The 15,871-nt window shown below is 39.0% G+C and overlaps 1 protein-coding gene across 2 annotated transcripts in view; it reads left to right on the top strand.

The window, feature by feature from the left end:
- The window catches only part of IPCEF1 (interaction protein for cytohesin exchange factors 1), a 94,950-nt gene that overhangs the window by 36,969 nt on the left and 42,110 nt on the right, over positions 1 to 15,871 (top strand). For both annotated transcript variants that reach the window (XM_012932348.2, XM_055134496.1), the window contains exons 5-6: positions 4,536 to 4,594; positions 6,242 to 6,330. In XM_012932348.2, coding sequence (XP_012787802.2) covers positions 4,536 to 4,594; positions 6,242 to 6,330 — 148 coding nt within the window. The remainder of the gene's footprint in view (positions 1 to 4,535; positions 4,595 to 6,241; positions 6,331 to 15,871) is intronic.

Genomic DNA, 15,871 nt, shown 5'->3' with positions numbered 1-15,871 from the left:
GAGTAATTAAGTTTAATAGAAATGCTGTGTGTTCTGCAGGGACCCTCAATTTAAAAGCACAGGGCTAAGCAATTAAGGATAATGAAAGAGTTGGTTTCTAAACAAGACCGATGGTTGCTGTTTCTCTCAGACAGTGTTTGTGGGAAGAACCTTCTTGTTTTGCACATCAATTTCTTTAACACTGTGCTCCTCCAACACACACACACACACACTTCAAGCTAATGTACAACAAACTCCCAGGAAACATCTGTCATCTTCCTTTTTGTAAATATGTCTTTTTGTGAACCCATCTCTTTAGCCACAAAGAGTTTTCTTAGTGCTTAATTTTTTTGAAGTTTTTACTTAAGGAAATACTCAAGGGCTTTTAGAAAGATAACAGCCCTGTCAGATTCTCAACAATAAATTTTTCACGTAGTAACTAATGGCAACAATTTAGATGTGTTTTGGGTGAGGAGCTGAGCGGTATCTTCTCTTTATTGTTGATGTTCTTCTATTATGCTGTGTTTGTATCTTTCCCTGCTCTGGAAAAAAGCTTAGAAATATGTTTTCTTTTCTTGAGCATTCTCAATTCAAAACATTTTTGTTTAGATTAAAAAAAGATATTATTCCATTTTACTTTTATTTATTCATTTTGGGGGGGCAGTTTATCCAAACTAAATATTATTATAGTAATTTTTGTTTTTTTGAGGGGGGTCACACCTAGTGATGCTTAGGGGATAATACTGTATCTGCACTCAGGAATTACATCTGGTGCTGCTTAGGGGGCCACATGGGATGCTGGAGATCAAACCCGTTCTGCCATGTGCAAGGCAAGCGTCCTATCTCTTATACTATCTCTCTAGCCCCTCTTAGAGTCATTTAAAAGTGAACCCCTACATTTATTTTTCTTTGCCTGACCAATTTTTTGAGAATGTACTTGCAAATGTTTAAAAGTTAAATCTTATAGGGAACATATTCTTATAAAAGCTACATCATATGCAAGTATACAAAATGAAAACTTTTCTATAACCCAACTTCACCTTCCAGTTCAACTTCTCTTTCTATGAGGATTAAACAATTTTGATAGACCTCTGGGGATCCTTTTCATTCTATTCCCATTTATCAACTCATGTGTGTTCAAAAATATGTGTTTTTTTTTTATTAAATAGATTAAACATATTGTTCATAATTGCTTCTTACACTCAATAGTATGTAAGGCTATTTTCTAGTCATCTTTTTTTATTTCCTTTTTTTTGGATCACACCCAGTGATACTCAGGGATTACTCATGGCTCTGCACTAGGAATTACTCCTGGTGGTGCTTGAGGGACTACATGGGATGCAGGGATCAAACCCGGGTCAGCCATGTGCAAGGCAAATGCCCTACCTGCATTAGGCCCTATCACTCTGGCCCTTATTTTCTAGTCATTTTAAGTGCTCCCCCATTTCATCCTTTTGATTAGCATCATTATAAAATCATATTATGGAATTAATACAAAACTGATTTATTTAGTATTTTTAAAGTATCTGCTCATTTCACTATTCATTGATTTGATTGTATTGCATTGCTGTTTTTTTTTTTATCTTTTTTGGGGGTATATGCCTGTTGAATTAACATTCTTCTACAATTAATTGTATATTTAAAAGTGCATTTTTTCAGGGTTGTTATTTATAATTACAGATGTTGGGTGAAGGGGACGGATATTCAAAATTGGTTAGTATCATCAAAATAGCACAGCGGGTAGGCATTTGCCTTGCACTCGGCCAACCTAGGTTAGATTCCTCCACCCCTTTCGGAAAGCCCAGCAAGCTACTGAGGAGGGTATCTTGCCCATACAGCAGCCCTGACAAGCTATCTGTGGCATATTCGATATGCCAAAACAGTAACAAGAAGTTTCACATGGAGATGTTACTGGTGCCCGCTCGAGCAAATTGATGAGCAACGGGATAACAACGATGCAGTCATCATCAAACTACCTACTTAAAATTGGTTGTATATATTTTCAAGATAAACCTAACAGAGGAAGAAAATGTTCCCTTTTAAAATCTACAAATCAGTGATAACTTTTATTTTTACTAATTTAGTAGTGAAAAATATTTCTCGTATCTGATTATGCACTAAGAAGATATTAAGACTGAGAATTTTTCTCCAGGTGTTTATTAACCGCCATAAACTTTCATGATTTTATGCTTTCTTTGTTTTTTTTATTATTCATTGGTTCTTAAAGAACATTTTTCAATTTCCATGGCATGATCTGGATCCTGGTTGGATCCCTTAAAAAAATTCAGTTTTAAGGGATTGTTACAGAGGTCTTGTTTATCATGATGCTAATGGGAACTTCTTAAAGGATGCTGAACTCACCTTCCTTCTTATTAAATTATTTTGCTTTTCTTAACATTTAATTTGTTATACATATCATGGGCAAAAGTTGATGAACATAGCCAGAAAATAGTACTTTGAGTGTTGGGTAAGGATTCTTGATTAGTTAGCAGTTGTAAACTTGGGAACATGAGATATTTATGCCATGTGGGAATGTATTATGCTGATTAATACAGAAGCAACATAAGGTCCGAATGAATGAAAATTGCAGATGAAATTTAAAATTATAAAACTATTATTGCTTTTATGGATTTTGGTTGATGTAGGCCACGATTGAATATTCTAGTTTCTTAAAGATACTTAAAATGGCTAATATAGAGTACCTAAATTACAGAAAATTAGAAAGAAGTGGGAAGTAAGTCATTTATATTATGACTGTCTCAAAGAGATTATTTTTGTTTATTTTGGGGCCACACTTGGTTGTGCTCAGGGCTTACTCCTGACTCTCTGCTCAGGGATCACTTCTTTTAAATTTTGTAAAAAAATTTTATAAAGTAGTTCACAATATTTTATTACATTTAAGATTCAAACACCAATTCCACCACCATTGCACCTTCCCACCACCATATCTCGGTGTTTCCATCCCGAACCCCAATCCCTGCCCCATAGCAGAAGCAAAAATAATATATTTTGTATTGTTTGTTATGAAAAACCTCTGAAAATGCTACAAAAAAGTAACCTTAGAGGAAAGAGTGTGAAGCTTGTTGTATTTCATCTAGGGGCCACTAAGCTCTTCTATAGGAGATCACTTACATGTTGTTAAAGGTTGAGCCTTGTGTGCTTTTATATATATATATATATATATATATATATATATATATATATATCTGTTAAAAAAAACCCTATTTCCCTCTAAGGTTGGTTGCCTCCTACTTTGAACCCCGTCAAATGTGGTGAGGTGCTCTTGGACTATGGGTAGGGTGTGTGGTATGAAGAGTCGAGCACACAGGTTGACTCGTTGGTGAGACTCTGCCTGAGGGTGTGGGGAGCGTCCGTGAGCATGGTGGCGGCTGGGTTCTGGAGGTTTCCGGCTGCCGGGGCTGGGTCCCTTGAGGTGGGGAGGGCTCTCACCCACCCCTCCTCTGGGGCTGCTTTGAGTGAAACAGCCTGGCAAAGAATCCGGCGGCATGGTTATGGCGAGCATCTTGTTATGCTCCCTTCCGGGAGAGAAGGACGTGAGATCTGGAGGCTGGCAGATGATGAGATTATTTGGCACCAGCCAGAGGTGGCTTATGGGTGTGACTGCTGCGTTGTCAGGGGACAGGGGAATAGGAGCAGAGGATCTCCTTTCCTGCTCCTGTTGAGCGCTCACTTCTTGCAGTGCTCAGGAGACCATCGGGGAATTGAATGTAGGCTGGCTACATGCAAGGCAAATTGTTTGCTGCACTCACTCTTAGGACTGAAATACATGATCTTAGTCTTATAAGGAAGTGAATCAGTCATAGTCGAATTGTGATCCTTGTTCTATGTCACAACGGTGTTACTAAATTCATTATCTGAAAATTCACTGAGCTGCTTGGTGCTGGTTAAGTCTCCTGTGTTATATTGAGTTTGGTGGGCTTCTGCACCGCTTCTCCAGCAAATTGGGTGTGCTCCTACTGGCCTGTCACCACTGTGAAATTTGGAGGTGTTGTGCACTCCGTGTATTGTGAAACTGTGTAGTTTACATGTCAGTGGAGGAGCTGGGCCTTTTATATGTTGTTGGGTTGGTGGGGGGCTCTGGGTTTATCTGGAAGGGAGAGGAATCTGCCCACCCCCATTCTGAGAATGCCACAGTGCAGAGATGGATTTTCCTGGCATAGTTTGACAGCTTGCAGGTTGATGATTGCTGTTGTTCTCAAAGGTTTTCTTTGTTTTGGCACCCCAACCCGCAATACTCAGGATTTAGTTTTGGCTCTACACTTGGGGATGACTACCACCAGGATTCATGGGACTATGTGGGGTCCTGGGTTTGGAACCCAGGTCAGCTGCATCCAAGGCACACGTGCTATTTGCAGTGCTATCTCTCCATCTGGATCTATGCTGTTTTTGAAAATGTTCAGGCTGACTGTAGAATTACGAGTTAACTTTATTACAAAGTCTGAAACACATCTTATTTAAAGGCCTGGGGCAAAGTAAGTAGCAAGGGGATTGCTAAATCTCTTTGGTCAAACATTTATTTTCTATCTGAATTTTAGGTGGTTAAACAAACTCGGGCTAGCTGTAATCCACCGGGAATCCACTCCAAAGGATGAAGGTATGCTCCATTTTAAAACTCTGAAACCTTAGCAAGAATATTAGGGTAAGATGAAATGGAATTAGCAAACAATGTCAAATTCTATGTATAGTCTGTCCCAAAGAAACATACTTTGACATTTAAAATTATCTGAAAATATGTGGAGACAGACATTCACACAGTCTCACCGACATGGAATCGAGCTTCCCACCCTGGCTACGAGAATGCTTTTCACACTTCTCCCACACGTTAGCAGCTGGAGGCTTCACTGACATCTCAAACAACCAGCAATGGAAATGTTATCTTGCCCCACTTACTGGCTGGATCCTTCGCTCTTCTTACTCATCGATATTACCTCATCATGGTCTAGATGGATAACTTTCATCCCACTGTTTCCTTTCTGATATTTTCATATTTCAACCAGGTGTGTGCTGAGATGTGTTTCTCTATACTTATAAGGTCAGACTGGGACACAGAACGTTTTTCTTTTTTGACACAGACTATCTGGTCCGTAGCTTCCAGGGTTCAAAGATACTAGATTCTAATTCTTCTTAGTAATACAATTTCCAGTCCTCTTCTTATGAGAGCGATAGCACAGCAGGTAGGGCATTTGCCTTATATGCGGCCAATCCAGGTTCGATTTCTCTGTCCCTCTTGGAGAGCCTGGCAAGCTACTGAAGATTATCCTGCCCACATGGCAAAGCCTGGCAAGCTACCTGTGGCATATTCAATATGCCAAAAACAGTAACAATAAGTCTCACAATGGACACGTTATTAGTGCCTGCTTGAGCAAAATGATGAGTAATGGGATGACAGTGATACAGTGAATACAATCAACTCTTTATTAAGGAGATGAGGGAGGCTCCCAGATATTAGGGTTTCAGAACCAATAATATTTTTGAAATTCTCAAACTCCATACATTTTTTAGAAATTGGAATGAGGAATGTAAAATCTTTGGATAATAAATAAAACTATTCTGTTTAAAGTAGAAAAGTGACACCTAGTCTTCAAACAACAAATAAGTAAAATATAATACTGTGAAATCATGTAGAAACAGATTACAGTCTTCTAACTAGTACCTTAAAACTCATTTCTATAAAATAAATGTTTTTGTATATTTGAGGCATCTTTGTAGATTACAAGGTAATAAAAGTATGCAAAGACATCTGTTATACTGCTATATAAAGCCTTATATGGGCTTCAAGTGAGCTTTCAGCTTCATTTTTCATCCTAACCCGTGGAGATCTCTGGATACTTGGTTTAACCTACCCTCTGGACTGAGTGCCACTTCACTCTGTTCTCAACTGTGGTAGTTTTATTATCCTTCTAATTTCCATTCATTATGGTGCAGATGATCAAAATTAATCATTATTGATTTCATTCTCCTCTAGGATATATGACTAACAGCTTTCTTGAGGAAATATTTCATTTTCCTTGTGATATGGTTAGTCTTCTTCCTGTGAATTGGACATTCGTTAAGGACAGAAACTAATGGGGCTCTTTTTTTCCCCCCTACTTTGTAATCCCCTTGTCAGGTTTGCCACTAAATAAGTAGCTTCCGAATTGGATTGGAATTGTAACGTGAGATGGAAAAAACCCTGTGCTTATGAATTATGGAATAAGTGATGATGGCGCCGTAACATTAAGCAGTTCTGCTTTTGTTATAGAATGTTACAGTGAGAGTGAACAGGAAGATCCGGAAACAGCAGGGGAGACACCACCTCCTACTCACTCTTCAGAGACTCCGTCCCCTTTGGTATGTACCTCTGAGATCAGTCTGTTGCCCTGGAACAAATGTGTGGACGGCATGCCATCCAGCTGGGTAGAGGGCCCTCAACTGACACATTTCGAAAATACACTAACTTGAGGGACCTGTGAAAGAGAAAATGCAGTTCTCGGGTTGCTGGTTTTGAGCTTTTTCTAGTTACTCACTGGTATGACAAACCCAGAGTGCGTGGGATCCACAGATGTATCACACTAAGGAGATTGACTATAATGCAAAGGGGTTCTGGGTGGTGAGCCAGTGCTTATGAAGACTTATTTTATGGTCTGTATATGCCCTGATATTACTCGGGAAGATCGGAAATTGCCTAAGCAATCATCATGACAATGTGAAAGGAAAGGAAAGGGGCTGAGCAAAAATATATAAAGTGTATCACTGTCACTTTCATCCCGTTGCTAATCGATTTGCTGGAGTGGGCACCAGTAATGTCTCCATTGCGAGACTCGTTGTTACTGTTTTTGGCATCTCAAATATGCCACAGGTAGCTTGCCAAGCTCTGCCGTGCGGGCAGGATACTGTCAGTAGCTTGCTGGGCTCTCTGAAAGGGATGGAGGAATCAAACCCGGGTCAGCCGAATGCAAGGCAACTTCCTACCCGCTGTGCTATTGCTCCAGCCCCCCGTATCTTTTCAATGGCGGATCAATCCTGAAAAGATATAAAGTGTATGAAAAAAAATTGTGTATAAGTAGTAAAGAAAATACCAAGTTTGATTTTAAGTATTTAAAGCTCCCAGAGTATGTTCAGGTTATTAATGTATTTTAAGACTCTAGAGAGTCGCTTTCTGTTTTTGGATGCTCATTGACTTTATAGTGATGGTTCCAAGAAGGTGTTGAACAGGATCTTTGAGAGTTGATTTACAATTTTTATACCAACTATATACCAGAGCGTGTATAGGTGAATTCAGTATCTATAACCATCGAATTCCTCAAATCCTGAGAATCGTTATTATTCAGTCAGCATTTCACTGATTAATAATGAAGTCAAGCATATTTTCATGTATACAGGCCATTTCTGTTCTGTTAAGTGTATGCAACTAAATCTTTTTGTATCTTTAAGTGTGTTTTTACAGTGTTTTTATAGGATTTATTAATCTACATGTTAATCCTTTTTCAGTTAAAAGTGGAGCAGGTATAATTTTCCACTCTATGATTTAATTATAATTAGTTCATTAGTTGTTTGTTTGAGGGTCACACCTGGCAATCCTCAAGGTTTACTTCTGGCTTTGCACTCAGGAATTACTCCTGGCAGACTCGGGAACCAAACAGGATACTGGGAATCAAACCTGGGTTGGCTGCATGCAAGGCAAATGCCCTACCCACTGTACTATGGCTCCAGCCCCTGAATTTTATTTTTATTTTTTTGATATTTTCTTTCATGGTTTCTTTTTGTAAGAAGATTAATGTTCTTGATTTCAATGCACCAAATATATATCTTTTATTGTGGTTAGAGCATTTGTTTTTGGTTTAAAAATGTTTTGCAATGTAGGTCATTGTGATTCTCTTTTCATGGATAGAAAACTAACATTCAGAAGTGTAAAATGACTGGGTCACATGTTAATGCACACCTGAAATGGAACCTTCAGTGTGTCTAGTTTTGTAAACTATGATTTCCCCACTCTGGTGCACCGTTCACCTATACAAGACCCTAGATAACTGGGTGTTTAGGTGACCAAATTTCCTTCAATTACCACCTCTCTTTTGCTAGAACATTCTGTTTGGTATAATGAAGATTTCACCTTTGTGCTTTTCCAGTTAATATAGTTTATTTACAAAACTATTATTAAATGCACTTTATACTTACATAATGTAAATAATATAAGTATTAAACTGTTTTTAATAGTGTTTCATAAGCAGATGCTGTTTTTATACTGTTGGTGGAGAATTGTGGTATCTTTTCTAATTTATTTGGCAAATAAAGAAATAAATAGAAATAAGTATTTATTAAATAAAAATGCTAATAAAAATCTCTCTATAATAGAATTAGTCCAAATTCAGAAGGATATAAATACAATTGAAGTTGAATATGGTAAAATTTAGATTTTGAGTAAGAATTGAAGTTTATCTGTTCCTAATCATAGATTTTTCTATCATTTAGTGTTTCCTTCTCTTTTAAAATTAGGTTTTGCATTTAGGAGAGGCTTTTAATTTATCTGTTATGCAGATGTAGGGATTTGAAAGAACTTTCCAGACATGTTCAAACAGATTTTTTGTTGTATTATTCCTTATTGCACCCTATGACTTTGTAGGGACAATGCATGTCCCTTGTTAACTTAATAGAGAAGCATGTATTTATAATTTCTCACTAATTTCTCACTGTGGACACAGTATCTTGTCTTCTTTTTTCTGTGTCTTTTCTAATTCTAAGCAATACCACAAAAGATTTATTTAGTCATCCTTCATTTCCCCCCAGAAATTTCCTCTCTCTCTCTCTCTCTCTCTCACTGTGCCTTTTTCCTACATGGTTAGTTTAGTATCAAGATACCATGTTTTTTTCATAAAAGAGTAGCAAACAAATATGGCCAATTGTTAAAAAGCACCATCAGGCCTCTATAGTTGTACATTTAAAAAATTAATTATATTTGTTTATTTGATTTGTGTTTGGGGGTCACACTTAATGGTGCTTAGGGATTACTCCTGGCTCTTCTCAGCATCACTCCCGGTAGTGCTCAGGGAACCATGGATGGTACTGGGGATTGAATCTGTACATGCAAGGCTAGTGACTCACCCACTGTGCTATCTCTCTGGCCTCTAGACTTCTGCTTTTTTGAGGAAAAGCAGCCAAACTGCTCTTCATTGAATTGTCATGACTCCAGCTATCATTATATAATGACAGACTTACCTGATGCTATGGTGATATGTTTTCTTTGAAACCTGTAAATGAAGGGATGTTTATGAGTTCAGTAAGTTAGGCACTGAAGTAGGAGTCATCTTTGGAATTTTCCCAGTCACCAATCAAACATTATTTCTTCAAAGTTCTAAGTTGAGCATTCTTTGTGTGGTCAATAAGGCTAACATTTTTTTGGGAAATATTTGAAATAGATAAATGTCAAACAATTAGATTATATTTTTCTTGGAAACAAAATATGTTCCTCCTGCTCACATATTTCCCAGCATATTTTGTTTTTGTTTCCTCTAGTTTCTGAAAAACAGACTTGCAAGACACTTGACTGAAATAACATTTAAGTTATTTACTTAAATAGATGGAATTAATCATGATAACTTTTTATTTATCGAGTGTGTGAATAAAATTATTGTCTGGCTCAGTCTAGCAGAGACTATCCAGAATGGAGTTATACAAGCTTCTGCAATTTTCCAAGTTCTTTTCTATTTTAAAAACTAAATATATTTTAAAAATAATATTGAATATTTAATACATATTTTGGATAACAAAGTTCAATATTGGATTAATGAACAAAATATTACTCAGGAAAACTTTCTAATGATTTTTAGATAAATTAAAAATTTATTCAAATATGTGTCCTCCTAAGGATCAGAGCGAAGGAGAACATCCAGACTTTTGGAGCAGTCTAATTTGATTTTTGCTTCTAATGTGTTGGACTACGGTAAACAATAGAGAATACTTCAGTCTTCACCTGAGTGCATGAGAAGGTTTGGTTATGCTTCTTCTTGAGAATGCTTCACAGGATAGTAATGAAAAGGAGATCTGTCTGTTCTCAAAGAACTTAGAATGGGGTGGGGTTCTGACAGGCTTACTGAAAAAGAAAATAAGTGGGACTTTGTGGATTTCACTTTGGAAGATCATTTGTAGAAATTCCCATCCATGATTCTATCAAGCTCACAAAACAGCAACAATCATAAACATGCAGTTCTGCTCAGGACTTGGAGTATCGGGGGCCTGTGCAGCCATCTCTAGGGTGTTTGGGAGACTCCAGGGTGACACCAATGATACTTGGGAGATCATGTGGTGCCCATGATCTCGGGTATCACAAACCCAAGTTTCAAACCCGAGTCAGATGCACACTTAAGCCCTGTGCTTTCTCCATGGTTCTGTTCCTACGCTATTTTTCACCTAACATATTCATTGAGAACAACTCTTCTAAAAATCTGGAAAACACTGACAAAAGAAATAAATTCCTTCATGAAGGCAAAGTTTTAATTGAGCAATATTTGTAATGGATGTTCAGAATACTAAAAAAGACTTTTGAATTTAGCCACTAGGATTTACAAAGTTTTTGACAAATAGAATTTTAGGCATAGGGTGTTACAACTCCAATCCCACCTCCAGCACTTGCATGCATCCATCTGTGACCTTAGGTTTCCTCCCATCCCCAACCCCCACCCTGTCTACTTCAAGATAAAAAAAAAATAACTATCATAATCTTGGTGGTTGACATTGAGCTGATTTTAAGACTGCTCAAACCCACTTTCACATCTTTACCTCCTGTTTTCTTGGTTCATCTCTCAGAGTACTGTGTGTCGGTCACAGGCCTGGTGGCCATCCTACAATATCTTTGGTGCTTCCCTTGCCACTGTCCCCAAGGATCGGCAGCAACAGTTGCCGAGTTGTTGAAATAGAAGAATATTTTTTTCTATCTCCGTCTCGAATCTTCTTCCTCTTAGAAACTGGTTCCAAGTCCATCTAAGTGTGGTTCTCTGATTTTGATTCACTAGTCCAAGACCTTTTAGATAATCCTCGTTGCTTATCAGATTAATTCTTAACATGTAGGCTTGAAAGTGAGGACTAGTTTTATTTCAAAATGTCATTGAGTTTTGTCTCTTCTTCTTCCTTTTGTCATCAGCCTAATAAACTGCTCGCTGCTTTCCAGGAGCTTTCCAGTTCTTGCAACTGTAATTGAAAATTTTCTTTGCTTGCAGATAACCCATCTGATGCTATTTTCTTAATGTCTTTCAAGACCTGCCTAAAGTGTATTTCCTTCATAAAGTCTTCTTTGAAAAAAATTATTGGGGCTGGAGCGATAGCACAGCGGGTAGGACGTTTGCCTTGCACTCGGCCGACCCGGGTTTGAATCCCAGCATCGCATATAGTCCCCTGAGCACCGCCAGGAGTAATTCCTGAGTGTAGAAACAGGAATAACCCCTGTGCATCGCCGGGTGTGACCCAAAAAGCAAAAAAAAAAAAAAAAAGAAAAAAATATTTTTTTAACTGAATCACATCGAGATTCACAGTAGCAAAGTTGTTCATGACTGGGTTTCAGTCATATAATGTTCCAACCCCCGTCCCTTTACCGGTGTACATTTCCCACCAGCAATGTCCCCAGTTTCCCTCCCGCTCTATCCCCTTCATAAAAACTTCCCTGTCCTGTCATTTAAACTGGGAGGATCTGGCCTTCTAAGCTCTCTATTATAAGTCACTACCCTTGCTCTATTTGCAAATATTGTGTATACCATTTCTTTATTTAATCATTAAATTATTAGAGTCAGAAGCATAGCACATATCTTCTTTTTTGGAAGGTTCAGATGGGGTTTTGGGCCACACTCAGCTGTGCTCAGGGTTTATTCCTGGCTTTCTGCTCAGTAGAGATCCCCAAGGTGCTTAGAGGCTCATGTGTGATTTCAGGGAATAAACTGGGGACACTGCATGCAAGACAAGCACTTTAGCTCCATTCCTATCTCTCCAGCCCATCTTAAAGCATTTGTGTCTTCTTCTAGAACATAGTTGAAGATAAACATTGATTTATTTATTAAATGTCATTTATTTAATGACATTTTACTCAAAGTTGTAAGTGATTACTTTATCCACACCATTTATGGATTGGTTGCTTAAGAATGTTTATCCACATGAATAGACATGACATTATTTATTTAAACTCACCTTTGAGAAGGATAATTTTGTTTGACTCATAAAAATCCTGTTTTTATTTACAATGAAGCCAAATTCTGGAGAAATCAGCATCATAGTAACAAGTGCGTACTTAAGCCAACACTTCATTAAGGGTATTCTTTTGTGCTCATTTGCTTCTCTGGAAAAATCTGAGTCAAGGCGATTATAAATATTTTTGGTGTATAGACTCTAAAGCAGACATTAGAGTGGCTGATCAGGGAGTGCTGACCTGAAACAGACAGTTTTTTCTTTTTAGCATCGCCAAATGCTAAGTTGAGAGAACGGCAGCATAAATTTGTGATTCAAAGAAACAGTCTCAAGGACCAATACATTCTATGGAGAAAATAAAACATGACAGAGTGGCTGGCCCTGGGGGTGGTGAAGATACTGCTTTGTTTGTGATTGGCAGGAGGAAAGTCTGTTGAGAAAGTGATATTGGAGTAAGGACCAAAATTCTAGGCAGGATGCGGCCAACCCCAAATCCATAGGAAGCGCCTTTAGACAGAAAGAATCAGGGATGTCCCATGGGGAGAAAGAAGGCTAGTGTAGCTGGAAGGAGAAGGGGAGGGGTGGGTGGGAGGAGAGATTGCTGGAGAGGCCAGTAGGGGTTCTTGTAGATCTTGGCTATGAGGAAGGCAGGTCGACTTTTCTACGTGTGGTGGGCAGTCACGGGAGGGTTTAGAGTGAGAGAATCACATGATCGCTAATATACTTTGTCTTAGAAATACTCTAGCCATTGTTTGAGGATGGAATGTGCGGAGGGAGTAGGAAATAATTGGACAAGAGAATGGGACTTGGGGGCTGGAGCGATAGCACAGCGGGTAGGGCGTTTGCCTTGCACGAGGCCGACCCGGGTTCGATTCCCAGCATCCCATATGGTCCCTTGAGCACAGCCAGGGATAATTTCTGAGTGCAGAGCCGGAAGTAACCCCTGTGCATCGCCTGGTGTGACCCAAAAAGAAAATAAAAAAAAAAGAGAACAGGACTTAAAGACAGGGCAGCCTCTCCAGCAGCTACTTTTCAAGGTTCCAAGGTCACGCTGAAGATCAGTGGTAGAAGGGAATAAGACACCACAAGGTTTTAGGGTTTTAGGCTCGATACTTTGGTTTAAATAAAATCAGGCTACTTTTTTAGGGCTTAACTATAACTGAATGGTTTGTTTTTTCTGAGTATGGCCAATAAAAGGAAAGAATTACCCATTTAATTATATTATGTTTAGTCTTACTTTAGTCCTTTGTTTCCATATACAAATGGAAACACATGTTGCTTCAGACAAAGGTTGTTTCAAAGTTCTATGTTGACTCACTTCTTCCTAACTACAGACTTCGGATGGTCATTTTAAGTACACTTTTTTTTTTCTTTCTAAACTTGCGGTTTTGCAAAGCAACTCAAATAAAAGGATTTTAGAGAATTAGCAACCAAACTAACATTCTACAATAAGGGCCGGAGCAATAGCAGGTGAGGGGTTTGCCTTGCTTGCAGCTGACCCAGGTTTGATGTATGGGACCACGTATGGTTTCCAGAACACCGCTAGGAGTGATGCTCCAAGCACGGAGTCAGAAGAAAGCCCCGAGCACAGCCAGATGTGGGTCAGAAACCAAAAGTCAAAATTAAAAGAATTCTAAAAAATTCTGTAATACAATATCTAGAAAATAGGAAAAAAGCAATATTACTTTTTAAAATTTCATCCTAGACATTCATTAAAATTAACATCTTTAAAATGCCTTTAATGTTGTCACTTAGAAATAAATATCGCTGGAGGGATAGCATGGCGTTTGCCTTTCATGAGGCCAACCCGTGTTCGATTCCTCCACCCCTCTCCGTAGCCTGGCAAGCTACCGAGAGTATCTCGCCCGCACAGCAGAGCCTGGCAAGCTACCCGTGGCATATTGGATATGCCAAAAATAGTAACAATAAATCTCACAATGAGAGACGTTACTGGGGTGCGCTCAAACAAATTGATGAGCAACGGGATTACAGTGACAGTGACAGTCACTGTAATCCCGTTTGGGATTTAGAAATAAAAATCCCAAAATACAATAAAATTTAAAATTTTTTTTAAAAAAACCCCAAGTTTGTTTGAAAACAAACAAAAATCACCATCCGTTGTTGGGAAGAATCACCCACAGGTACTTTACAAGGAAGTTGGGGTTCTCTTCGGTCAGACAGGGAACCACTCTGAGCTGTTTTCATCTTTTTTTTTTTTCAGTGAAGCATGACACTTTTTAGTGAATGAAATTTACTTAGAAAGACATGAGGGGACAGAAAGAGGAAATACTTGTTCAGGGAAACACAGGCTTTCTCTGGAGTGGGAAAAAGCAGCAGTGAAACAGAGGCAAGCAAGTGAGCTAAGGTGTGAGAGAAAGCACAGGACCAGCCCAATGATAGCCAGGGCTGTTTGTCCCACACAGCTGTCTTTCTCCAGCACTCCTGATTGCTGCTAATTCATTAACAACTATGTGTCAGGGAAGAGGCAGCAAATGCAAGTGCTAAAATGGTTAAAAACATCCTGTTCTCAAGGAATTTACTTACAACTAAGAACAGGGAAATTAGCGATCACAGTAGTCAGATAAAATGACATTCCACCTGATAGGATGGAAGTGATCCCAGAAGTCACAAGGAAATCTATCTCCTCACCATGATACCCCGAGGGAAGGGTCCCTGCAATCAGATGAACAGGGAATGCCAGACAGGGAGTGCCTGCCCTCATTTCCACATTCATTGGATTTGTAAAGAAGAGCATTAAGAGTCTGTACATAAGTTCCCAAAGGGGGAGCATGGAGAGAGAGAGAGAGAGAGAGAGAGAGAGAGAGAGAGAGAGAGAGAGAGAGAGAGAGAGAGAGAGAGAGAGAGAGAGAGAGACAGAGACAGAGACAGAGAGAGACAGAGAGAGACAGAGAGAGAGACAGACAGAGAGAGAGACAGAGAGAGAGAGACAGAGAGACAGAGAGACAGAGAAAGAAACTGAGGCAGAGAGACAGAGAGACAGAGACAGTGAGACAGAGACAGAGATAGACAGAGAGACAGAAAGAGAGAGGAAGAGAGAGAGAGAGAGAGAGAGAGAGAGAGAGAGAGAGAGAGAGAGAGAGAGGAAGAACAGTGGGCAGGGCCTTTGTCTTGCACTAGACCAACCTTGGTTTGATCCCCAAGGGTCCCCTAAGCCATAGGGTCCCCTAAGCCCTGCCAAGAGTGACCCCTGAGCAGAGAGCCAGAGGTGAGCCCTGAGCATAACCAAGTGTGGCCCCCAAACAAATAGAAAATTAAACAAAAAGAAAAGAGTCTTTACATGGATGCTTCAAGAAGACATTGAGCTAAGAGTTCTCCTTTAGCTAGAGAATGGTGGAATCAGTGACTCAGGGTTTAGCACTTGCAAAGAGATCTATAAAGCACATGTCTGCAAGTTCGATATTTGTTAGACATCTCACTAAACTTCTGACCAGATTCACATCGTCTTTCCCTTCTCTCCTATACTTATCTTCATTTCCTTTCCCCCTGCAATCTTCTCCATTACAAAAATAAAATAAAGATTGTAGATTTTAAGTGTTGCTGAAGAAAATGGGTTGAAAGCGTTCCTACTGCACAAGAGTATGCTTCAGAGGAATTTCTGATGCTCATTACATGTCTTTTCTTCATCTCTCAAGCACAGTTGTGAGGTTCAAAAAGGCTTTTGGAAATGCTATAGCAACTGAGTGCAGGGTTTTTATTTTAGCTC

This window comes from Sorex araneus, chromosome 4, assembly GCF_027595985.1.
Source record: "Sorex araneus isolate mSorAra2 chromosome 4, mSorAra2.pri, whole genome shotgun sequence".
Classification (NCBI taxonomy): domain Eukaryota; kingdom Metazoa; phylum Chordata; class Mammalia; order Eulipotyphla; family Soricidae; genus Sorex; species Sorex araneus.
Note: the sequence above shows the minus strand (reverse complement) of the source record. Positions and strands in the feature narration are given on the sequence as shown.